The following is a 26,252-nucleotide window of genomic DNA, read 5'->3' on the forward strand; positions in this document are numbered from 1 at the left end:
AAAGACTTGCAGGTTAGGTGTATTGGTGACTCTAAATTGACAGTAGGTGTGTGTGCAAGACTGAATGAGTTTGTCTGTCTGTATGTGGCCCTGCAACAGACTGGCATCCAGTCCAGGGTGTAACCTGCCTCATGCCCTGTGACAGCTGGAATAAGCTCCAGACACTCCCCCCTCCCATGACCCTTGAAATGGAGTAAGTAGGTATAGACAGTGAATGAGTAAGTAGATCTTTAGCTGGCACAGGTTGACTGACTTTGACTTCGCAGACGATGTTGTGATTGTTGGGGAATCAGTGGATATCCTGATTGCAGCAATTGAGAGACTGAGTGAATAATGGGAGTGTCCAGGTTTGCAATTGTCCTGGGTCACGGCTAAGATCCACGCATTTGATGACTTCGTGGACTCTACCATCTGAAGTTGAGCTTGTAGAGACAGTCACCTATCTTGGCAGTGACATTCATGTCTCTGGACCCTTGGCCTTTGAGATCGGGAGACCCCTGGGAAGCACTTACGGAGTCATGATGTTGCTGAACAGAGGTGTTTGGCAATACTGATATCTTTGCAGTAGAACAAAGGACCAAGTCTTTCAGGTACTAGGCCTTCCTGTCTTACTGTGTGATTGTGATGTTTAAACGCTAACCATTAACATAAGGTAATTATTTAATTTAACATTTATTTAACCAGGTTAGTCCCATTGAGATCGACAATTATAAAGTTTCCAGTTCACATAACCTGCATGTCTTCAAATGTGGGAGGAAGCCGGAGCACCCGGAGAAAACCCACGCAAACACAGGGAGAGCATGCAGACTCCACACAGAAAGGCCACAGGTGGGAATCGAACCCATGACTTTCTTGCTGTGAGGCAACAGTGCTAACCACTAAGTCACCATGCTGCTGTAATGAACTCTGTCTCTATGGGCAAACCCTTTGGTACTACTGGAATGACTTTGTACCAAATGAACAGTCAGTCAGGCAGACTCAGGGAGTGTCAGTTATGCCACGATCATGGTCATGTGATGTGTTTCTCTGCTCATGATCCAGCACGTAGGTTCCAAGCAGCTAGAGAAGGCCAAAGGGATGCCCATGTTTCACATGGCTGTGGCAGATAGATGGCTACTTTTGAGAGGTTGGGTGGTTGCTATCTGGGACTGAAGGCGGGTCTGTGGTGTGATGGATGCAGCAATTTACTGCATCAGCGTATGCTTCCAGACTTAACCTTGAACTAACATTAGTAGATACAATGTTTAGAACTTTAATACATATCCTTGTAGTCTTAGAGTATTTACACTGATGTTAGACGATGTGCAAAGCGTCCTGTCATATGTTGTGTCCAAACACTCAATAGATCTGATTTCCAGTTTGTATTTCTGTGGGCTGCTTTAAGAAATAATCCAAGTTTGATTACAGCAGCTCTGCTGACATCTGCTGGTGATCAGATGTAATCTGACACATTTTCAAAAAGGACTACTCCAGCCATTTTGAGGTTGAAACCCAATATATCAAATTAGCATGTTCATTGTGGTGGCAGAAGTGGTTAGTAGAATTCCAACATGAAGTTCTTTGGTTCTTATCCCATTGTCTTTGTATGTCTGGAGTTACATCAGGAAGATCTCTGACATAAGAGGTGAATCAACATTGCTGTGGTGACACCAAGCAAAATGGAAGAAGCCAAAATAAATTATTCATTTTACACAGAATTGACATACATGTGGACTTTAATTGCAACCATTTTTCACATCATATACTGGACTGTGCATAAAATTGTGTGGGTTTTTTTTTCCACCTTTTCTGACTGCCAATAGGTTCATCTCATTCTATATACTATTAAAAGCTCAATAGAGTCAGAGCTCTATTGAGCTGAGTATTCCATTAACTTTAACTAGTAATGACTTCATGACTTTCTTTGATAACAAAATTTTAACTATTAGAGAAAAAATTACTCATAACCATCCCAAAGATGTATCGTTATCTTTGGCTGCTTTCAGAGATGCCGGTATTTGGTTAGACTCTTTCTCTCCGATTGTTCTGTCTGAGTTATTTTCATTAGTTACTTCATCCAAACCATCAACATGTTTATTAGACCCCATTCCTACCAGGCTGCTCAAGGAAGCCCTACCATTATTTAATACTTCGATCTTAAATATGATCAATCTATCTTTGTTAGTTGGCTATGTACCACAGGCTTGTAAGGTGGCAGTAATTAAACCATTACTTAAAAAGCCATCACTTGACCCAGCTATCTTAGCTAATTATAGGCCAATCTCCAACCTTCCTTTTCTCTCAAAAATTCTTGAAAGGGTAGTTGTAAAACAGCTAACTGATCATCTGCAGAGGAATGGTCTATTTGAAGAGTTTCAGTCAGGTTTTAGAATTCATCATAGTACAGAAACAGCATTAGTGAAGGTTACAAATAATCTTCTTATGGCCTCGGACAGTGGACTCATCTCTGTGCTTGTTCTGTTAGACCTCAGTGCTGCTTTTGATACTGTTGACCATAAAATTTTATTACAGAGATTAGAGCATGCCATAGGTATTAAAGGCACTGCGCTGCGGTGGTTTGAATCATATTTGTCTAATAGATTACAATTTGTTCATGTAAATGGGGAATCTTCTTCACAGACTAAAGTTAATTATGGAGTTCCACAAGGTTCTGTGCTAGGACCAATTTTATTCACTTTATACATGCTTCCCTTAGGCAGTATTATTAGACGGTATTGTTTAAATTTTCATTGTTACGCAGATGATACCCAGCTTTATCTATCCATGAAGCCAGAGGACACACACCAATTAGCTAAACTGCAGGATTGTCTTACAGACATAAAGACATGGATGACCTCTAATTTCCTGCTTTTAAACTCAGATAAAACTGAAGTTATTGTACTTGGCCCCACAAATCTTAGAAACATGGTGTCTAACCAGATCCTTACTCTGGATGGCATTACCCTGACCTCTAGTAATACTGTGAGAAATCTTGGAGTCATTTTTGATCAGGATATGTCATTCAAAGCGCATATTAAACAAATATGTAGGACTGCTTTTTTGCATTTACGCAATATCTCTAAAATTAGAAAAGTCTTGTCTCAGAGTGATGCTGAAAAACTAATTCATGCATTTATTTCCTCTAGGCTGGACTATTGTAATTCATTATTATCAGGTTGTCCTAAAAGTTCCCTAAAAAGCCTTCAGTTAATTCAAAATGCTGCAGCTAGAGTACTAACGGGGACTAGAAGGAGAGAGCATATCTCACCCATATTGGCCTCTCTTCATTGGCTTCCTGTTAACTCTAGAATAGAATTTAAAATTCTTCTTCTTACTTATAAGGTTTTGAATAATCAGGTCCCATCTTATCTTAGGGACCTCGTAGTACCATATCACCCCAATAGAGCGCTTCGCTCTCAGACTGCAGGCTTACTTGTAGTTCCTAGGGTTTGTAAGAGTAGAATGGGAGGCAGAGCCTTCAGCTTTCAGGCTCCTCTCCTGTGGAACCAGCTCCCAATTCAGATCAGGGAGACAGACACCCTCTCTACTTTTAAGATTAGGCTTAAAACTTTCCTTTTTGCTAAAGCTTATAGTTACGGCTGGATCAGGTGACCCTGAACCATCCCTTAGTTATGCTGCTATAGACATAGACTGCTGGGGGGTTCCCACGATGCACTGTTTCTTTCTCTTTTGCTCTGTATGCACCACTCTGCATTTAATCATTAGTGATTGATCTCTGCTCCCCTCCACAGCATGTCTTTTTCCTGGTTCTCTCCCTCAGCCCCAACCAGTCCCAGCAGAAAACTGCCCCTCCCTGAGCCTGGTTCTGCTGGAGGTTTCTTCCTGTTAAAAGGGAGTTTTTCCTTCCCACTGTAGCCAAGTGCTTGCTCACAGGGGGTCGTTTTGACCGTTGGGGTTTTACATAATTATTGTATGGCCTTGCCTTGCAGTATAAGGCGCCTTGGGGCAACTGTTTGTTGTGATTTGGCGCTATATAAAAAAAAATTGATTGATTGATTGATTAAAAATAAACTTGTAGCCGGTGCTTGAAAACTCATTGAGATCCTGTCGACCATAGTAAAAAAAGTATGTGACAGTTATGTTGTTTTTCTGTTTTTGTTTTTGTTTTTTCATGTCACCACTGCAAAAACTGTCCCTGTCAAAATAAGCCAAGAAAATCCAAAATCTAGCCAAATTGTCTTGTATTAAGCAAAAAAATCTGACAATGGGGTAAGAAAAATTTACTTGGTTAGAATTCTCAAAACCAGCAAAATGTCTAGGCACTGAATAATCAAAATGTGCCTTAAAACTAGACAGAATTCTTATTTTAAGATTAGCCTCTGTCTTAAAATAAGGAAAACAGTATTGTTCCTTTGCTTGGATGATTTTAAATCCATTGCCTTTCCTTGTTACTGGTTAAACACAGCTTGATATTACCTGGAAACATACATACATTTTCCCAAAATAAGACATGTTTTCTCATGTAAAAATGCTTGACAAAATTATTTTTCTATTTAGACAAAAATTAAGACAAATTTTCCTTTAAACAAGTCTTATTTTGCTGTCTTAGATGTTAGTTTTTGCAGTGATGCGTTTTTCCACAGCTTTGGCAAAGGCCTGGGCGTGCACGCTGTAAAAGACAGCAAGTGAATTAAGGTGTCCCTCCCCAAATGCTGTCATTTTGTAACTCACCAAATTAAAGGGACGCATAATGTGGATACACTGATTTGACGTTGGATAACTTTGATGTACGTGATAAAAAAAAGACCATAAAAGACCTTTGTTTTGCTGAGTCAGTTTCATAAGTATTTGGACAGTGACACCACCACAGAGGAGTTGTAGTGTAGATTGCTAGCTTTAATTCAGGGAGTTAAAAGTTATTACCTTAAATCGTTTAAGAATTACAGCCATTAGAGGCCATAAGTAATTGAGCAAACTAAATATGAGATTTTTTTTAAATACAGTCATTCCTTTTACAACCAGTTTTCTTTAGACAGGTTAGACGATACACAAACATTTTCAAGTCACTCAGTGTGTCTTTGCAATAAAGACACAAGTGAGGGAAGCCACCAAGACACACCTGACAGGTATGAAGGACTTATAGTCTTCTGTGGCTGTTACTGGAGAAGCTGGGCAGAGTGCAACTTTTCTCTGTTACATTACCAGTTATACAGCTTCATGGTGGAGTGGCATAGAGAAAGAGTTTCTTCCGAAGCACACTGGAGACTCAAAGATAGATTTGATCCATTCTCTTGTATTAGAATCCTTTTCCACACCTCTGCTCAGCTGTGTGTGTGACTCCCAGGAAGAGAGAAATCTCCCTGCAGGTCGGTGCTTTTTGATAGACTACCAGTACACGCTACCAATACACAAGTGGAAAAGAGAACGATTCTTATACAAGAAAATCAAATAGAGCAAATCTCAGCTCAAATCTCTCAGATGGCTTCTGGGAAACTGTAGTTGAAATTTCACTTTTTCTTTTTAAGAAAATCTTCCCTCTGCCATTCCTCCATGAAGCTGTGTAATTGGTGATGCAACAAACAAAAGTTGCACAGGGTACACTTACTGCGATTACAGACACAGAAGCCTGTAAATCCTTCAGAGTTGCTTGGGTATCTTGGTGGCTTTCCTCACTAATTCTTCTTGCATGGACACAGTTTTTGAGAAATTTCTACTCCTACCAGATTTACTATATAGTAGTATATGGTGGTTGTGATTGTTAATGACTGATGTCAGTAAAGTCCAAGAGATATTCAGTGATTTGAAAATGTTCATGTGTTCATCCCCTGACTTGTAGAATGAAAACTGTTAAAGTGATGATTTATATTCAACATAATCCTTAGATTTAGTTGTCCAGTTACTTTAGTTGTCCAGTTACATTTACATCTTGATTGTTTCACTTAAAAGTGTACAGCCTCTGGGTTTTGAAAGATTTTTAAGTCATGCCAGGAATTTTCTTTGGCACAACTATAATTTTATTTATTATCCTTTAAATAGCCAATTCATAATAAGATATCAATATGACCAAAATTCATGGAATCTGTATAAAATTAATAAATAGTTCCCCTGAAGGGTTAAAAATCAAACTAAGAGACGGCCTTGAACTATGTTCAGCAGTGACCCATACTGTCTGTGATAGTGAAAACAGCGACATCATAGATCATGTGGGGGGCATTCATCGACTTGTGCAAGGGTTGCTGGGAAGCATACAGTGACAGCCAACCACAGTAAAGAGGCAGGGTGATGTCAGCTGGCTGCTCATTCAAACAGAATAAACTAACATGTTGGAAAACGCTCAGAAGCAGCTTATTTGTGCATAAATCTAATATGATTTTCATATATTTTGTAAAAGCTGGTGAAAGATAAAACACATAAATCTAAAAATGCTGTTTTGAAACCAGATATCACCTCTGAATTGATTTACAGTGCATCGGGAAAGTATTCAGAGTGCTTCACTTTTTCCATATTTTGTTAAGTTACAGCCTTATTCAAAAATGGATGAAATTCATTTTTTTCCTCAAAATTCTACACACAATACCTCATAATGACAATGTGAAAAAATGTTGTTTTTTGTTTGTTTGTTTAGATTTTTGCAAATTTATTTAGGGGGAAAAAAAGGAAATCCCATGTACATGTACATTCACCCCTGACATCGAGGTGAATGTGAGGTGTAATTGTAAAGCGCTTTGAGCATCTGATGCAGATGGAAAAGCGCTATATAAATGCAGTCCATTTATCATTTACCATGTACACAAGTTTTCACAGCCTTTGCCATGAAGCTCAAAATTGAGCTCAGGTGCATCCGAGGATTGTCTCGAGGCACAAATCTGAGGAAGGGCGCAGAAACATTTTCTGCTGCTTTGAAGGTGCCAGTGAATGCAGCTGCCTCCATCGTACATAAATACTACAACCCCAATTCCAATGAAGTTGGGACGTTGTGTAAAATGTAAATAAAAACAGAATTCAATGATTTTCAAATCCTCTTCAACCTATATTCAATTGAATACACCACAAAGACAAGATATTTAATGTTCAAAGTGATAAACTTTGTTGTTTTTGTGCAAATATTTGCTCATTTTGAAATGGATGCCTGCAACACATTTCAAAAAAGCTGGGACAGTGGTATGTTTACCACTGTGTTTTATCACCTTTCCTTCTAACAACACTCAATAAACGTTTGTGTCAGGGTGGGTCCGGGCTCAGGGCGAGGTTATGGGTTTGTACCCTATTGTCATCTGCCTCCTCGGATTTGATCCTTTTGGTTGCCCTTTTGATCATTTTGTATTATGTTTTCTCTGGTTGCATTTATTATGTATCTTTGGCGTTTTATTATCTTGTTGTATTCTTTATGGTTTTGTTTTCTGTGATCATTTGTTCTAGTCATTCCATTGTTTTACTGTAGGTTCTGGTTTTGTTTCTGTTCTTTCTTTATTTTCTGTGATGTTATTAGACTTCAATCACGTTCTGTTCTTCTTCTAATCGGTTCTGTCTTATTTCCTGTGTCTGTGATGTCAGATTGCGATTCGGTTCAAGTGGTGTTTTTAGTCTTATTATTCTTGTGCTGTTTTTAGGTCTGTCACTCTGTTTCCTAGGTTGCCCTTTATTTGATTCACGTTTCCTTTTGTTGGTCTGTGGGCACGTTATACTTTCACCATTGGTTTTCATTCACTGACTCCTTTTGCTTTTGATCTGCTTCGTTTTCACTCACACACACTCTCTCTCTCTTGCTTCTCATCCCGTCTCTTTGGTTCACCAGACCACACCTCCTTCCAGGACCCTCAATCACACGTGCACCTTGTTACATCACCTGTTATTTAGCGCTCACTTCCCTCACTGCAGTGCCAGCTCGTTGATCTTTGTATCTTCGTTCCAGCCCTGATCTTGTCTCGTTTACCTCAGTGTTTTTTGACCTCGTTCTGTTTTTTCCGGATTTTGCCTGCTGCCTCTGACTCTGATATTGTGTCTCACTGTGCCTTCGACCTCAGCCTGTTCCTGACCACGTGTTTTTGCCTTGCCCTCATCTGTACCTTTGCCACGCGGCCTGCCTTTCTGTGTAACAGACCCTGGACTGTCTGTAAGATAAAGATTATTATTACACCTTACGCCTCGTCTGAGAGTTTGCATTTGTGTCCAATCACCTTCTGTGCCACGTGACCATGAATCCTGACAGTTTGGGAACTGAGGACACTAATTGTTGAAGCTTTGTAGGTGGAATTCTTTCCCATTCTTGCTTGATGTATGACTTCAGTTCTTCAACAGTCCGGGGTCTCCCTTGTCGTATTTTGCGCTTCATAATGCACCACACATTTTCAATGGACAACAGGTCTGGACTGCAGGCAGGCCAGTCTAGTACCCGCACTCTTTTACTACAAAGCCACACTGTTGTAACACGTGCAGAATGTGGCTTGGCATTGTCTTGCTGGAGTAAGCAGGGACGTCCCTGAAAAAGACGTTGCTTGGATGGCAGCATGTGTTGCTCCAAAACCTGGATGTACCTTTCAGCACTGATGGTGCCATCACAGATGTGTAAGTTGCCCATGCCATGAGCACTAACACACCCCCATACCATCACAGATGCTGGCTTTTGAACTTTGCGCTGGTAACAATCTGGATGGTCTTTTTCCTCTTTTGTCTGGAGGACATGACATCCATGATTTCCAAAAACAATTTGAAATGTGGACTCATCAGACCACAGCACACTTTTCCACTTTGCGTCTGTCCATTTCAAATGAGCTCGGGTCCAGAGAAGGCGGTGGCGTTTCTGGATGTTGATGTATGGCTTTCGCTTTGCATGGTAGAGTTTTAACTTGCACTTGTAGATGTAGCGACGAACTGTGTAAACTGACAATGATTTTCTTAAGTGTTCCTGAGCCCACACGGTAAGATCCTTTACACAATGATGTCGGTTTTTAATGCAGTGCCGCCTGAGGGATCGAAGGTCACAGGCATTCAATGTTGGTTTTCGGCCTTGCCACTTACGTGTAGAAAGTTCTCCAGATTCTCTGAATCTTCTGATTATATTATGGACTGTAGATGATGGAATCCCTAAATTCCTTGCAATTGAACATCAACAAACATTGTTCTTAAACTGTTCAGGTATTTTTTCACGCAGTTGTTGACAAAGTGGTGATCCTCGCCCCATCTTTGCTTGTGAACAGCTGATCCTTTTGGGATGCTCCTTTTATACCCATTCATGACACTCATCTGTTTCCAATTAGGTGTTCTTTGAGCACTCATAAACTTTCCCAGTCTTTTGTTGCCCCGTCCCAACTTTTTTAAATGTGTTGCAGGTATCCAATTCAAAATGAGCAAATATTTGCACAAAAACAATAAAGTCTATCAGTTTGAACATTAAATATCTTGTCTTTGTGGTGTATTCAATTGAATACAGGTTGAAGAGGATTTGCAAATCATTGTATTCTGTTTTTATTTACATTTTACACAACGTCCCAGCTTCATTGGAATTGGGGTTGCAGAAGAAGTCTGGATCCAACAGAACTCTTCCTAGAGCTGACTGCCTGTCTAAACTGAATGATCAGGGGGAAGGGCCTTAGTCAGGGAGCTGGTCAAGAGCCTGATGGTCACTCTGTCAGAGCTCCAACAATGCTAGGTGTCATGTTTGGAGGAGACCAGGCACCATCCCTACGGTGAAGCATGGTGGTGGCGGTTTCAGCATCATGCTGTGGGGATGTTTTCCAGCAGCAGGAACTAGGAGACTAGTCAGGATTGAGGGAAAGATGAATGCAGCAATGTACAGAGACATCCTGTATGAAATCCTGCTCCAGAGTGCTCTTGACCTCAGACTGGGGCAATGGGTCATCTTTCAGCAGGACAATTACCCTAAGCACGCAGCCAAGATATCAAAGGAGTGGCTTCAGGACAACTCTGTGAATGTCCTTGAGTTGTCCAGCCAGAGCCCAGACCTGAATCCGATTGAACATCTGTGGAGAGAACTGAAAATGGCTGTGCACTGACGCTCCACATCCAGTCTGATGGAGCTTGAGTGGTGCTGCAAAGAGGAATGGGCAAAACTGCCCAAAGATAGGTGCACCAAGAAGACTTTAGGCTGTAGTTGCTGCCAAAGGTGCATCAACAAAGTATGTACATATGATTTCTTAGTTTTTTATTTTTAATGAATTTGTGAAAAAAAAACTTTTTTCATGTTATTATGAGGTGTTGTGAGTGGAATTGTGAGGGGAAAATTTTACTTAGTCTATTTTGGAATTAGGCTGTAACATAACAAAATGTGGAAAAGGTGAAGCGCTGTGAATACTTTCTGGATGCACTGCACAAGACATCTTACAGATGTTAGCATGCACACCCTGGGTACATGCATCACGTGATGTCAAAGGTAACTTCTGGTAATTTCAAAGCCTCATGCATGTGCACAAGCACTTCCTCCTGCAGACAGCATTAAAAAGAGAAGAAAATACTTGCGTGTCCTGGGTCTTCCCCGGGGCCTCCTCCCAATGGGACGTGCCCAGAACACCTCTCCAGCGAGGCGTACAGGGGGCATCCGGAAAAGATGCCCGAGCCACCTCAACTGACTCCTTTCAACGTGGAGGAGCAGCAGCTCAACTCCAAGCTCCTCCCGAGTGACCAAGCTCCTCACCCTATCTCTAAGGGAGCGCCCAGCCACCCTGCGGAGGAAACTCATCTCGGCCGCTTGTACCCGTGATCTCGTTCTTTCGGTCATGAGCCAAATCTCATGACCATAGGTGAGGATCGGAATGTAGATCAATCGGTAAATCGAGAGCTTTGCCCCCCTACTCAGCTCTCTCTTCACCACGACGGTCCGATACAGCGACCGCATCACTGCAGACACTGCACCGATCCATCTATCGATCTAACGCTCCATCCGTCCCTCACTCGTGAACAAGACCCCGAGATACTTAAACTCCTCCACTTGAGGCAAGGACACTCCACCGACCTGAAGAGGACAAAGCACCTTTTTCCGGTCGAGAACCATGGCCTCGGATTTGGAGGTGCTGATTTTCATCCCGGATGCCTCACACTCGGCTGCAAACCGCCCCAGTGCACGCTGAAGGTCCTGATTTGACGAAGCCAACAGAACCACATCGTCCGCAAGCAGCAGAGACGAGATTCTGTGGTTCCCAAACCAGACCCCCTCTGCACCCTGGCTGCACCTAGAAATTCTGTCTATAAAAATAATGAACAGAACCGGTGACAAAGGGCAGCCCTGGCGGAGGCCAACGTGCAGTGGAAACAGGTTTGACTTACTACCGGCAATGCGAACCAAGCTCCTGCTGCGGTCGTACAGGGACCGGATAGCCCTTAGCAAAGGACCCCGGACCCCATATTCCCGGAGCACTCCCCACAGGGTGCCCCGAGGGACACGGTCGAACGCCTTCTCCAGATCCACAAAACACATGTGGACTGGTTGGGCGAACTCCCATGAACCCTCGAGCACCCGATGGAGCGTGTAGAGCTGGTCCAGTGTGCTGCGACCAGGACGAAAACCACACTGCTCCTCCTGAATCCAAGGTTCGACCATCGGTCGAATTCTCCTCTCCAGTACTCTGGAATAGACCTTACCGGGGAGGCTGAGGAGTGTGATCCCTCTATAGTTGGAACACACCCTCCGGCCCCCCTTCTTTAACAGAAGGACCACCACCCCGGTCTGCCAATCCAGAGGCACTGTCCCCGATCGCCACGTGATGTTGCAGAGGCGTGTCAGCCAAGACAGTCCCACAACATCCAGAGACTTAAGGTACTCAGGACGGACTTCATCCACCCCAGGAGCCTTGCCACTGAGGAGCTTTCTAACCACCTCGGTGACTTCTGCCTGGGTAATGGATGAGTCCGCCTCTGGGTCCCCAGTCTCTGTCTCCTCTTCGGAAGACGTGACGATGGGATTGAGGAGATCCTCGAAGTACTCCTTCCACCGCCCAACAACATCCCCAGTCAGGGTGAGGGCCAGAACGCCTAGAATGCCTTGGGGTTCCCCCGGAGGAGCTGGGGGAGGTGTGTGTGGATCGGGAGGTCTGGGCGGCTTTGCTTGAGCTGCTGCCCCTGTGACCCGACTCCGGATAAAGCGGAAGAAAATGGATGGATGGATGGATGGATGGATGGATGGATGGATGGATGGATGGATGGATGGATGGATGGATGGATGGAAAATATTTGCTATGGGATTCCCCCAGATAAATATGTTCTCTTCATTAGCTATGAGCTATAATTGTGCAACATGTTACAAAAATAAACTGACAGCTTTTTGTCAAATTTTGTCAGTTTTGTGAAATTTGAAAGGCCGTAGAGCTTTAACTTTATTCTGGTGGTGTACAGAGGCAAAATTACATAGATTACTGTATATCACTATCCAGCTGTTTATGGAATTCTGAATTCTGAAAATTCCTTTGGGACAGGTGAGACAACTCCAAACCGCTGCAGCACTCATTGCTGTAGGAAGTGCACACAAGTTGTGACTCAGTAAATAACAGGAGGATTTGCTTTTCCAGCAGCAGCAGCAGCAGCAGCAGTTAGGTGATGAGCCTCCTGAGCAGCTTTTAGTGTCAAAATAGGGCTGTAGATTGAGGGTTATGCTACGTTTACACATAATGACGACAAGTCACAAATGCCACGAAGTGCACATTCTTGGCAGCTGATCACGAATATGATTATTCGGGGCAGAGGCGTCAGGTGTCCTCAGGAACTGCTGCAACCTGTTACCACATGTTACGATTAATGGCACATGTTGCTGGAGAATTATCAGGAACCATTACGCACGGTCAAGAATAGTGTTCCGCGTTGTTACGCGCTATTGCGCGTAGCAGCGCATCGTTAAGTTCTGTCACGTTGTGAATTGTCTCCACACACACACCCATATTCATCCATCCGAATTCAGATCGCTCCAGTTTTTCAGAAGAACTTTGTGACTGCATACGTAGTTGTGGTCTGTGCCATGGAGTAGAGATCCTCCTGCAGGTGTTCCACCTGCTGTTGTAACTGATGAGCGGGAGAACGAGTCTGAGCAACTAGAGGAGCGAGAGGAGACTCACGTGAAGCCAGACATCTCTACACCTCCTCCAGTCCAGCGGAGGAAGAAGCGCACGCACAATTAAACCCTGCTGCACCGCAATCAGTTTGATTGCTGACACCAAGTCGGCTAAAAGTCTCATTTCAGTGCTCTTCCGCGCGCTCCTGCAGGTGTTCCACCTGCTGCATGCGCCTGATGTTTGGGAAAATGCACGAGAGGAGAGCTGCATGAAGCCACACATCTGGCTCTGTCCTCCTCCTCCTCTCTGCGCTACTCCATGGCACAGACCCCAACTACGAATGCAGTCACAAAGTTCTTCTGAAAAACTGGAGCGATCTGAATTCGGATGGATGAATATGGGTGTGTGTGTGGAGACAATTCATAACGTGACAGAACTTAACGATGCGCTGTTACGCGCAATAGCGCGCAACAAACGCGGAACACTATTCTTGACCGTGCGTAATGGTTCCTGATAATTCTCCAGCAACACGTGCCATTAATCGTAACGTGTGGTAACAGGTTGCAGCAGTTCCTGAGGACACCTGACGCCTCTGCCCCGAATAATCACATTCGTGATCAGCGGCCAAGAATGTGTACTTCGTAGCATTCATGACTTGTCGTCGTTATGTGTAAACGTAGCATTAGGTTAGAAGCTCATGGACATCATGTCATTTCATCAGCACCGCTGACACAGGAGAAACCACAGAACAGTATCACTACTTATTCTCGATCATACAGTCTGTATGGATTGTTTACTCTTCAAGGCAAACCAGAAATATTCATTGCTGTTTTTCACATTGACAACTGAAAAGTGTGGATTGAGCAGAATGAGATGTACCGGCAGAGAGGCGGGCAGGACAGTGGGCGGGGCTGGAGGTTGGTGTGGCTGGTGGTCCATTGGCCTGACATCTCTGTCTCCTCCTCTCTCCTGGCAGTTCATGGAATCAAGTGGACTTGCAGCAATGGGAACAGCAGCTCTGGTTTCTCAGTGGAGCAGTTAGTGCAACAGATTCTGGACAGCCACCAAAGTAAGCCACCTCCCCGGACTCACAACTGCCTGTGCACAGGAACCCTTGGTAAGGGCTAGTGGGGCTAGACGGAGTTTGTCTCCAAACTTCAGCAGAAGAAACAGAATGGTCATTAAAATATGGACCATTTTTTTATATGATAGATCAGTGAAGGTGGTTGAGGAAGGTGATTTTTATCAAGTGTAGGAATTACTAATAAGTGTGTCATGGACATAGCTAAAATAGCCTAGCTGCTGCTTAAAAAAGTAATGCAAAACAATTGACTATTTTCAGTGACCTCACTTTTCAATGTTTTAATCTTCATAATCCATTTGTATATTTAAGAAACAAAACATCCCACATGCCTCACATCACATAAGTACATACTAAAATAAATTTCTAGCTGTGTCAGATCCTGGGAGGATCGTCTTTTACACAGTGATGAATGAAAACAAACTGATCAGTCTTTCAACACCTCTGGTTCTTGGTACATGTGAGTCGGCACAGTGTATTCATACTTTTCTTTACCTAACCTACCGCTCTCTTTCTGTCCCCACACAGGTGCAGGGAGCAGTGTGCACCACAAGTGCAACAGCGCCAAACATCGCATAATTTCTCCTAAAGTGGACCCCCGCTCAGGCGGTTACAGCACTGCCCACTCTGAGGTGCAAAACAATGACGTGTCAGAAGGGAAAACCGAGCACATTGTCCACGGTGGAGGCAAAAATTCTGGAGGAGGAGGAGGTGGAGGAGGCAGTGCCAGGGAGAAGCGCAACGGCAAAGTCCACAAACCTGTTCTGCTCCACCAGAACAGCACAGAGGTATCATCCACCAACCAGGTTGAGGTTCCAGACACCACACAGAACTCCCCTGTCTCCATCAGCAGTGGCCTCAACAGTGACCCAGACATGGCTGACAGCCCAGTGGTTACAGGTATGAGTCATGTGGCGTCTGTCATGTCTGGCTTGTCCCAGAATGTCTTCATGTCCGAGGTCACTGGAGACCCTGTCTACAGCATGTCTCCTACTGGGGGCCCCAACACTCACCTGATGGGAGCAGATGCCACCTCACAGGGTTTGGTGCTGTCAGTGACCCCAGATCGTCACAAATTTGCCTTCCCTACTGGAGCAGTTGGGGAACCTGGAACTGCCACAGGAGGAGATGGTCTGTCCATGTTATCTACAGCTGGGGTGTCTGAGGAACTGGTGCTCTCCAGCAGTTTGGATGCTGGAACCATCAAGATACCAGAGACCAACATGAACTTTGATCCTGACTGCTTCTTGAACAATCCCAAACAGGGCCAGACCTACGGAGGCAGTGCACTGAAGACAGAGAGCAACTCAAACTCAAACTCATCATCCACTGGTGGCAGCAACAGCATCAACGGCAGTTTGCAGTGCTCCCCCTCGATGTCAGACAATAGCTACAGCTTCAGTGCAGCTTTGGTAAAGAATATCAAGACAGAGGATACATCCTTTGAGCAGCAGCTTGCCAAGGAGAGTGGCTACCAGGTGGGGTCAGTGGTAAACTGTGCCGGTGGGGTGTCTGTGTCATCTGGTGCTAGTTCAAGCCAGGGAAACCTCACTCTGACACCAGCAGGCTCCCTGCTTCCTTCTGGAGGGGGTCTGAGCCCCAGCACCACTTTGGAGCAGATGGATTTCAGTGCCATTGATGCCAAGCAGGACTATACCTCCAGTGCCACTACAGTGGCCTATGGTCAAGCAATGCCCAGCCTTCACATGCAGCACCAGAACCGGTCACCAAGTTTCTTCCTCCAGGATGCGTCTCAAACTGGCCAGGCTCAGCAGGGAAGGCCCAGTATGGTTCAGAAAACTAATCTGATGGATCACAACTCCCATGACTCTGGATCTTATATGGGTCTGCAGATGGTGAAGACAGAATCCCCTGGCACCAATGGCCACCTTCACCACCACCACCAAACCCACCAGAACCAGCATAGGTCCAACTGCAATGGAGGCTCACCCACAGCGGGACCTGGGCAGGCTGGCTCTCTCCAGTTGCTACACTACCAGGGGACCTTTCCTGGGATGGGTACTGAGCATGAAGAAGTGGTAGGTCTAGAGCAACCTGGCAGTGTGAGTTCAGCCCAAGCTGGAGGCACAGAGAATGGAACAGAGAGTCTCCTCAAACCTGGGGATCACATTCAAGCCTGTGGGGCAAGCAGTGGAGAAGGAGGTGGTTCAGAGCACTACCTGCAACAAGCTTCAGATGGTGGAGGAGGAGGAACAGCAGGTCCAGGAGAAGGAGTAGCCATACACAATGGAAACAACAGCAATGATGGCAGCAACCAATCCCAGCAACAACAACAGCAGCTACAGCCTCTCCTGCAAGGTACGAGCATGGTCCAGGGACTCTACAACACTGTTGGAACCCACCAAGGCCTGGGTGGAACTGTGAGTAATGGAGGAACAGGCGGGACAGGCATGGAAATCAGTCTGGATCACTTTGACATCTCCTTTGGTAATCAGTTCTCTGATCTTATCAATGACTTTATCTCAGTGGATGGCAGTGGAACCTCTATGCCAGCTGGAGGGGCCCTATATGCACACCAGTTGGTAACGTCCCACAGCTCAGGTAGTCAGAACTCTGCTGGTGGGGCCCCCCAGCAGGGCCAGGAAGATGGAGGCACCAGGAGCTCTGGCTACAGTCCGTCAGATCTCTGTCTTCAGTCTTGCTGCAGTCCCCAATCTCTTAGTGGAGGAGCTGGAGCAGGTGGAAACACTGGAGAGGCAGAATCATTGTCCTACATGAATGTAGCAGAGGTGGTTTCTGCAGCTGTAGCCCAGGGGACTCTGGGAATGCTCCAGGCCACAAGCAGACTCTTCATGGTCACTGACTACTCCCCTGAGTGGTCATACCCTGAGGTGAGTGTTCTGTGCTCGTCCTTTATAAAGATTCCCTCACCTGTCCTCTTTTTTTTTTTTTTTTTTTTTGCAGACTGCGCCAATTTGATAGTTTAATGTGCTATTTCTACTGGATAAATTAACCTTGCATGTATTAGATTAATTATAGTGGCGCTGGGTTAATCAGCAGTTTAAGGGCATTTAGAAAGCATATGTCTCTGCCAAGGCTGAAAAATCCTCCTCCAATTTCGCACTGTGATTAATATTATTACTGCTTAAAGGAGAACATGTAGTCAGTGGCATTTGTCCCATTGTTGGTTGATTTGATTTTGTTATCTGTATGTTAGAAGAACCCCCACCCCAACCTGTCTGCACAAAAGTTGGTGGAACACTTCAGTGGGTATTTGGATTTTAAATCCTTAGTTTTTATTAATTAATTTCTTAAACTTTACAAACTTTTTTTCTTATTCTTCAATATTTCAAGCAATTTTTTCCCGCAAAAACAAAGACTTTAGTCTACTTAAAACCTGTGACTTTTACATCACATGAGAACTGTCCCAGTCCAGATCATGATCTGGATTCCTTACAGTGAAATATGAATTTGGACATAGGTGATGTCAAATTGTCTTTACCTAATCACACTACAATTGAAAGAAAATGTATGAGTGATGTTATTTACAGTGCAAAATTCCAGGCGCCTTATTGATCACCCATTTGTATGCACAGATTTGTGCTTAAACAGTACATATGAGCATTTCTTCACAAAGTATGGAATTTACCAACTTATACTTAGAAAAATGTGAAAAAGTATACATACGAGGTCTGTCCAAAAAGTATCGTACCTTTTTATTTTTTTCAAAAACTATATGGATTTGATTCATATGTTTTTACGTCAGCCAAGCTTGAATCTTCGTGGGCATGTGTGAGTTTTTCCACACCTGTCGGTTGCGTCATTCGCCTGTGGGCAGGCTTTGAGTGAGCACTGGTCCACCCCTCTCATTGTTGTTTCATTGCGAGGAAATGGTGGAATGATTAGGCCTTTTTTTCAATCAGAATGTTTTCAGAAACTGTTAGAGACAGGCAGCTGGAAACCATTAGAAAAATTTATCTGGCTTTCGGTGAAAATTTTACGGGCTTCACAGAGAATAGAATAACAATAGAATAACACAGAGAGTGTTACTACCTGCCTCTCGATGGCGCACGGCGCGCCGCGCTCCGAGCCGCCATCAAGAGGCAGAAACCACCACATCATTTCTAAACGGTTGGCTGTGTGGAGCTGGGACCGTCGTGAGCAATTTCTCTGGTTATCACAAGAGCTGGACATCAGCCATTTTCCGGCAGATTTCACTTTTAACAAGAGATTTTGTCATGGAAAGCCGCGCGGAGGCATCGCTCGTCAGGACCAATTCGATAGTGTGTGTGTGAGTGTGTGATTTTATTTAGTAAGTACAATGTAAGTACATAATATAAATGTAAATACATTAAAAATACATGGATGACACAATAAAGTGAAAACATTTATCTTTATTGTGGTCCATTTAAAAATCGAATGAGAAAATAGAAGTAGAAATAAAATAATAGTAATAATAATAAGAAGAATACTGATAATAAAAATTATAATGATAATAATAATAACAATGAGAATAATAATAGTCCGTATATGATAACAAGAACCTAAACAATTTTTGAATATATTAAGACAGTAAATTACCATTAAAAAATGACACAATTAACAGGAAATAAAACAGTTGAGTTCGAGGTCTAAGGTTCTAAAAACATGCTTGACTCATAAGCCATTCCAAGTCAGTATAGAAACTTTGCACAATTTATTACCACTCTTGAAAAATGTCAGCTACCTATTTTATAAACACTACCCAATCTAGAGCCCATGTATCCTCACGGGCAATGTGCTGATAAATTAATAAAAAATGTAAAAGATAAGATGATGAATTGCATAAGTAATGGCCCCCCTCTGGTATAATACCTGTAAATAATCAGTTTTATTGCCAGTTTTCTTCAGACAAGTCAGGGGATGGATACGAGGTCTATTAGAAAAGTATCCAACCTTATTATTTTTTTCAAAAACTATATGGATTTGAATCACGTGTGATTACATCAGACATGCTTGAACCCTCGTGGGCATGAGAGAGTTTTTTCACGCCTGTCGGTTACGTCATTCGTCTGTGGGCAGTCTTTGAGTGAGGAGTGGCCCACCCTCTCGTCGATTTTTTCATTGTTTAGGAATGGCTCAGAGACTGCTGCTTTGTTTGATCAAAATTTTTTTCAAAACTGTAAAGCACAACTGAGTGGACACCATTCGATAAATTCAGCTGGTTTTCTGTAAAAATTTTAATGGCTGATGAGAGATTTTGGTGTGTAAGTGTCGCTTTAAGGATGGCCCACGGCGCCTGACGGCAATCTGCGCTCCGAGGCGGCGGCGTCTTGCTGTTTTAAGCTGAAAACTTCCACATTTCAGGCTCTGTTCACCCAGATCGTCGTCAGAGAACAGAGAAGTTTCAGAAGAAGTCAGCATGAGGAGTTTATGCGGACATTCCACTGTTAAAGGGGATTTTGTAATGAAAGAACGTGCGGGCAGATTCACATGTCGGGCCGGACCCGACCGCAGGGGGTCGCGACAGGAAAAACACCTCTGTTGGAAACCTTAACGGACAAGTTGTAACATGCCCAGCTGTTAAACAATTTCTCAGATACTCACTTGTTGAAAGCCATCAAAAGCCGCCTGAATTTTACAAATGGTTTTCAACACGGAGGTGTTTTTCCTGTCGCGGCGCAGACGGATTTGCGTCGTCGTCACGGAACTGACTCGGCGAATTTGTCCGCATGTTCTTTCATTACAAAATCTCCTTTAACAGTGCAATGTCCGCATAAACTCCTCATGCCGACTTCTTCTGAAACTTCTCTGTTCTCTGACGACGTCCTGGGTGAACAGAACCTTAAATTAGGAAGTTTTCAGCTCGAAACAGCCAGACGGACGCCGCCTCCGACCGCGCCGTGCCGATCCGCTTTGTGAGCTGTCCTTAAAGCGAAAGAAACTCCACAACCTCTCATCAGCCGTTAAACTTTTCACCAACAAACCAGCTGAATTTCTCGAATAGTGTCCACTCGGATATCCCTCACAGGCCCTGAAAAAATTTTGATAAAGCAACGTGCGCCGTCTCCAGCAGCGTCTCAGACAAAGGATTTCAGCCGAGAGGGCTGGACCAGTGCTCACTCAAAGCCTGCCCACAGGCGAATGACGTCACCGACACGCGTGAAAAAACTCACGCATGCGCACGAGGGTTCAAGCATGTCTGGTGTAATCGCACGTGATTCAAATCCATATAGTTTTTTTTTTTATAAAACTGCTGGTTAGTTTTCTAATAAACCTCGTACATGAACATTTCCAAGTCACTGAATATGTCTTGAACTTTATTTACATCAGTTATGAAGGAATATAAACATTGTGTCACTCTATGATAAATCTGCGTGGAGTAGACATTTCTCAAAAACTGAGTGACTGTGCAAGAAGGAAGAGCATGAGGAAAGCCACCGAGACAACACTGCCGTCAAGCGGAGGTCTTGGAAAATAAAGCAATGCTGACTTACGGTTTGGTGTAAATAAAATGAATACTGATAGAATAACTCCATTAATGTCAATCCTGTCATTTGTGCAAATTTAAGATATAACATATATCTTTTAGTGTTGAATAATGCACTAATTCTGAGGTTTTGTAACAAACACAGACAGATGGCATTCTGGGTAAAATGTGCCTCCAGGGTGAATAATGCCATGAACACTACTGGCTAGTAGATGGCAGTAGAGACCTTGAAAACTTGCCAAAACAAAATTCCAGATAATCTGTGTCTGCTAAGTTTAAGATGCATGGAATTTAATAAACGCAAAAATAATAACATCTATAAACCCAGAGAATATATTCACGAGAGTTTTAGGCACTAGAGTTTAATGCTGTTGTCTGTGGAGCCTGATCAGAGTGTCTCAAATGCATTTCTCATGTCATGAACGTACTCCTCTGCACGTCTGTCTTAATGTGCGGAAAAAGTGCTGATGTCCACGTCTTTTCACAATTCCTGTGCTAGTCAGATGACATACCAGATCAAGACAGCATCCAGTTTAAAAATGAACAGCACATTTCAATCAATCAATCAATCAGTTTTTTTATATAGCACCAAATCACAACAAACAGTTGCCCCAAGGCGCTTTATATTGTAAGGCAAGGCCATACAATAATTATGTAAAACCCCAACGGTCAAAACGACCCCTTGTGAGCAAGCACTTGGCTACAGTGGGAAGGAAAAACTCCCTTTTAACAGGAAGAAACCTCCAGCAGAACCAGGCTCAGGGAGGGGCAGTCTTCTGCTGGGACTGGTTGGGGCTGAGGGAGAGAACCAGGAAAAAGACATGCTGTGGAGGGGAGCAGAGATCGATCACTAATGATTAAATGCAGAGTGGTGCATACAGAGCAAAAAGAGAAAGAAACAGTGCATCATGGGAACCCCCCAGCAGTCTACGTCTATAGCAGCATAACTAACGGATGGTTCAGGGTCACCTGATCCAGCCCTAACTATAAGCTTTAGCAAAAAGGAAAGTTTTAAGCCTAATCTTAAAAGTAGAGAGGGTGTCTGTCTCCCTGATCTGAATTGGGAGCTGGTTCCACAGGAGAGGAGCCTGAAAGCTGAAGGCTCTGCCTCCCATTCTACTCTTACAAACCCTAGGAACTACAAGTAAGCCTGCAGTCTGAGAGCGAAGCGCTCTATTGGGGTGATATGGTACTACGAGGTCCCTAAGATAAGATGGGACCTGATTATTCAAAACCTTATAAGTAAGACGAAGAATTTTAAATTCTATTCTAGAATTAACAGGAAGCCAATGAAGAGAGGCCAATATGGGTGAGATATGCTCTCTCCTTCTAGTCCCCGTCAGTACTCTAGCTGCAGCATTTTGAATTAACTGAAGGTTTTTTAGGGAACTTTTAGGACAACCTGATAATAATGAATTACAATAGTCCAGCCTAGAGGAAATAAATGCATGAATTAGTTTTTCAGCATCACTCTGAGACAAGACCTTTCTGATTTTAGAGATATTGCGTAAATGCAAAAAAGCAGCCCTACATATTTGTTTAATATGCCCTTTGAATGACATATCCTGATCAAAAATGACTCCAAGATTTCTCACAGTATTACTAGAGGTCAGGGTAATGCCATCCAGAGTAAGGATCTGGTTAGACACCATGTTTCTAAGATTTGTGGGGCCAAGTACAATAACTTCAGTTTTATCTGAGTTTAAAAGCAGGAAATTAGAGGTCATCCATGTCTTTATGTCTGTAAGACAATCCTGCAGTTTAGCTAGTTGGTGTGTGTCCTCTGGCTTCATGGATAGATAAAGCTGGGTATCATCTGCGTAACAATGAAAATTTAAGCAATACCGTCTAATAATACTGCCTAAGGGAAGCATGTATAAAGTGAATAAAATTGGTCCTAGCACAGAACCTTGTGGAACTCCATAATTAACTTTAGTCTGTGAAGAAGATTCCCCATTTACATGAACAAATTGTAATCTATTAGACAAATATGATTCAAACCACCGCAGCGCAGTGCCTTTAATACCTATGGCATGCTCTAATCTCTGTAATAAAATTTTATGGTCAACAGTATCAAAAGCAGCACTGAGGTCTAACAGAACAAGCACAGAGATGAGTCCACTGTCCGAGGCCATAAGAACATCATTTGTAACCTTCACTAATGCTGTTTCTGTACTATGATGAATTCTAAAACCTGACTGAAACTCTTCAAATAGACCATTCCTCTGCAGATGATCAGTTAGCTGTTTTACAACTACCCTTTCAAGAATTTTTGAGAGAAAAGGAAGGTTGGAGATTGGCCTATAATTAGCTAAGATAGCTGGGTCAAGTGATGGCTTTTTAAGTAATGGTTTAATTACTGCCACCTTAAAAGCCTGTGGTACATAGCCAACTAACAAAGATAGATTGATCATATTTAAGATCGAAGCATTAAATAATGGTAGGGCTTCCTTGAGCAGCCTGGTAGGAATGGGGTCTAATAAACATGTTGATGGTTTGGATGAAGTAACTAATGAAAATAACTCAGACAGAACAATCGGAGAGAAAGAGTCTAACCAAATACCGGCATCACTGAAAGCAGCCAAAGATAACGATACGTCTTTGGGATGGTTATGAGTAATTTTTTCAATAATAGTTAAAATTTTGTTAGCAAAGAAAGTCATGAAGTCATTACTAGTTAAAGTTAATGGAATACTCACCTCAATAGAGCTCTGACTCTTTGTCAGCCTGGCTACAGTGCTGAAAAGAAACCTGGGGTTGTTCTTATTTTCTTCAATTAGTGATGAGTAGAAAGATGTCCTAGCTTTACGGAGGGCTTTTTTATAGAGCAACAGACTCTTTTTCCAGGCTAAGTGAAGATCTTCTAAATTAGTGAGACGCCATTTCCTCTCCAACTTACGGGTTATCTGCTTTAAGCTACGAGTTTGTGAGTTATACCACGGAGTCAGGCACTTCTGATTTAAAGCTCTCTTTTTTAGAGGAGCTACAGCATCCAAAGTTGTCTTCAATGAGGATGTAAAACTATTGACGAGATACTCTATCTCACTTACAGAGTTTAGGTAGCTACTCTGCACTGTGTTGGTATATGGCATTAGAGAACATAAAGAAGGAATCATATCCTTAAACCTAGTTACAGCGCTTTCTGAAAGACTTCTAGTGTAATGAAACTTATTCCCCACTGCTGGGTAGTCCATCAGAGTAAATGTAAATGTTATTAAGAAATGATCAGACAGAAGGGAGTTTTCAGGGAATACTGTTAAGTCTTCTATTTCCATACCATAAGTCAGAACAAGATCTAAGATATGATTAAAGTGGTGGGTGGACTCATTTACTTTTGAGCAAAGCCAATAGAGTCTAATAATAGATTAAATGCAGTGTTGAGGCTGTCATTCTCAGCATCTGTGTGGATGTTAAAATCGCCCACTATAATTATCTTATCTGAACTAAGCACTAAGTCAGACAAAAGGTCTGAAAATTCACAGAGAAACTCACAGTAACGACCAGGTGGACGATAGATAATAACAAATAAAACTGGTTTTTGGGACTTCCAATTTGGATGGACAAGACTAAGAGTCAAGCTTTCAAATGAATTAAAGCTCTGTCTGGGTTTTTGATTAATTAATAAGCTGGAATGGAAGATTGCTGCTAATCCTCCGCCTCGGCCGGTGCTACGAGCATTCTGACAGTTAGTGTGACTCGGGGGTGTTGACTCATTTAAACTAACATATTCATCCTGCTGTAACCAGGTTTCTGTAAGGCAGAATAAATCAATATGTTGATCAATTTTCAGTCAGGTTTTAGAATTCATCATAGTACAGAAACAGCATTAGTGAAGGTTACAAATGATCTTCTTATGGCCTCGGACAGTGGACTCATCTCTGTGCTTGTTCTGTTAGACCTCAGTGCTGCTTTTGATACTGTTGACCATAAAATTTTATTACAGAGATTAGAGCATGCCATAGGTATTAAAGGCACTGCGCTGCAGTGGTTTGAATCATATTTGTCTAATAGATTACAATTTGTTCATGTAAATGGGGAATCTTCTTCACAGACTAAAGTTAATTATGGAGTTCCACAAGGTTCTGTGCTAGGACCAATTTTATTCACTTTATATATGCTTCCCTTAGGCAGTATTATTAGACGGTATTGCTTAAATTTTCATTGTTACGCAGATGATACCCAGCTTTATCTATCCATGAAGCCAGAGGACACACACCAATTAGCTAAACTGCAGGATTGTCTTACAGACATAAAGACATGGATGACCTCTAATTTCCTGCTTTTAAACTCAGATAAAACTGAAGTTATTGTACTTGGCCCCACAAATCTGGTGTCTAACCAGATCCTTACTCTGGATGGCATTACCCTGACCTCTAGTAATACTGTGAGAAATCTTGGAGTCATTTTTGATCAGGATATGTCATTCAAAGCGCATATTAAACAAATATGTAGGACTGCTTTTTTGCATTTACGCAATATCTCTAAAATCAGAAAGGTCTTGATTCAGAGTGATGCTGAAAAACTAATTCATGCATTTATTTCCTCTAGGCTGGACTATTGTAATTCATTATTATCAGGTTGTCCTAAAAGTTCCCTGAAAAGCCTTCAGTTAATTCAAAATGCTGCAGCTAGAGTACTGACGGGGACTAGAAGGAGAGAGCATATCTCACCCATATTGGCCTCTCTTCATTGGCTTCCTGTTAATTCTAGAATAGAATTTAAAATTCTTCTTCTTACTTATAAGGTTTTGAATAATCAGGTCCCATCTTATCTTAGGGACCTCGTAGTACCATATCACCCCAATAGAGCGCTTCGCTCTCAGACTGCAGGCTTACTTGTAGTTCCTAGGGTTTGTAAGAGTAGAATGGGAGGCAGAGCCTTCAGCTTTCAGGCTCCTCTCCTGTGGAACCAGCTCCCAATTTAGATCAGGGAGACAGACACCCTCTCTACTTTTAAGATTAGGCTTAAAACTTTCCTTTTTGCTAAAGCTTATAGTTAGGGCTGGATCAGGTGACCCTGAACCATCCCTTAGTTATGCTGCTATAGACGTAGACTGCTGGGGGGTTCCCATGATGCACTGTTTCTTTCTCTTTTTGCTCTGTATGCACCACTCTGCATTTAATCATTAGTGATCGATCTCTGCTCCCCTCCACAGCATGTCTTTTTCCTGGTTCTCTCCCTCAGCCCCAACCAGTCCCAGCAGAAGACTGCCCCTCCCTGAGCCTGGTTCTGCTGGAGGTTTCTTCCTGTTAAAAGGGAGTTTTTCCTTCCCACTGTAGCCAAGTGCTTGCTCACAGGGGGTCGTTTTGACCATTGGGGTTTTACATAATTATTGTATGGCCTTGCCTTACAATATAAAGTGCCTTGGGGCAACTGTTTGTTGTGATTTGGCGCTATATAAAAAAATTGATTGATTGATTGATTGATTGATTGATCAATTATTATATCATTTACCAACAGGGACTTAGAAGAGAGAGACCTAATGTTTAATAGACCACATTTAACTGTTTTAGTCTGTGGTGCAGTTGAAGGTGCTATATTATTTTTTCTTTTTGAATTTTTATGCTTAAATAGATTTTTGCTGGTTATTGGTAGTCTGGGAGCAGGCACCGTCTCTACAGGGATGGGGTAATGAGGGGATGGCAGGGGGAGAGAAGCTGCAGAGAGGTGTGTAAGACTACAACTCTGCTTCCTGGTCCCAACCCTGGATAGTCACGGTTTGGAGGATTTAAGAAAATTGGCCAGATTTCTAGAAATGAGAGCTGCTCCATCCAAAGTGGGATGGATGCCGTCTCTCCTAACAAGA

General features: G+C 42.9%; 1 protein-coding gene across 8 annotated transcripts in view; it reads left to right on the plus strand.

Annotated features, from left to right (window-relative positions):
• camta1a (calmodulin binding transcription activator 1a) overlaps nt 1-26,252 on the plus strand; it is a 919,840-nt gene that overhangs the window by 803,836 nt on the left and 89,752 nt on the right. For 7 of the 8 annotated variants that reach the window (XM_034172934.1, XM_034172936.1, XM_034172940.1 and 4 more), the window contains 2 exons: nt 13,912-14,004; nt 14,545-16,868. In XM_034172934.1, the coding sequence (XP_034028825.1) occupies nt 13,912-14,004; nt 14,545-16,868 (2,417 nt within the window). The remainder of the gene's footprint in view (nt 1-13,911; nt 14,005-14,544; nt 16,869-26,252) is intronic. The other variant, XM_034172937.1, reaches the window with a different exon arrangement.

The sequence above is a fragment of the Thalassophryne amazonica genome, chromosome 6, assembly GCF_902500255.1.
Source record: "Thalassophryne amazonica chromosome 6, fThaAma1.1, whole genome shotgun sequence".
In the NCBI taxonomy this organism is placed as follows: Eukaryota; Metazoa; Chordata; class Actinopteri; order Batrachoidiformes; family Batrachoididae; genus Thalassophryne; species Thalassophryne amazonica.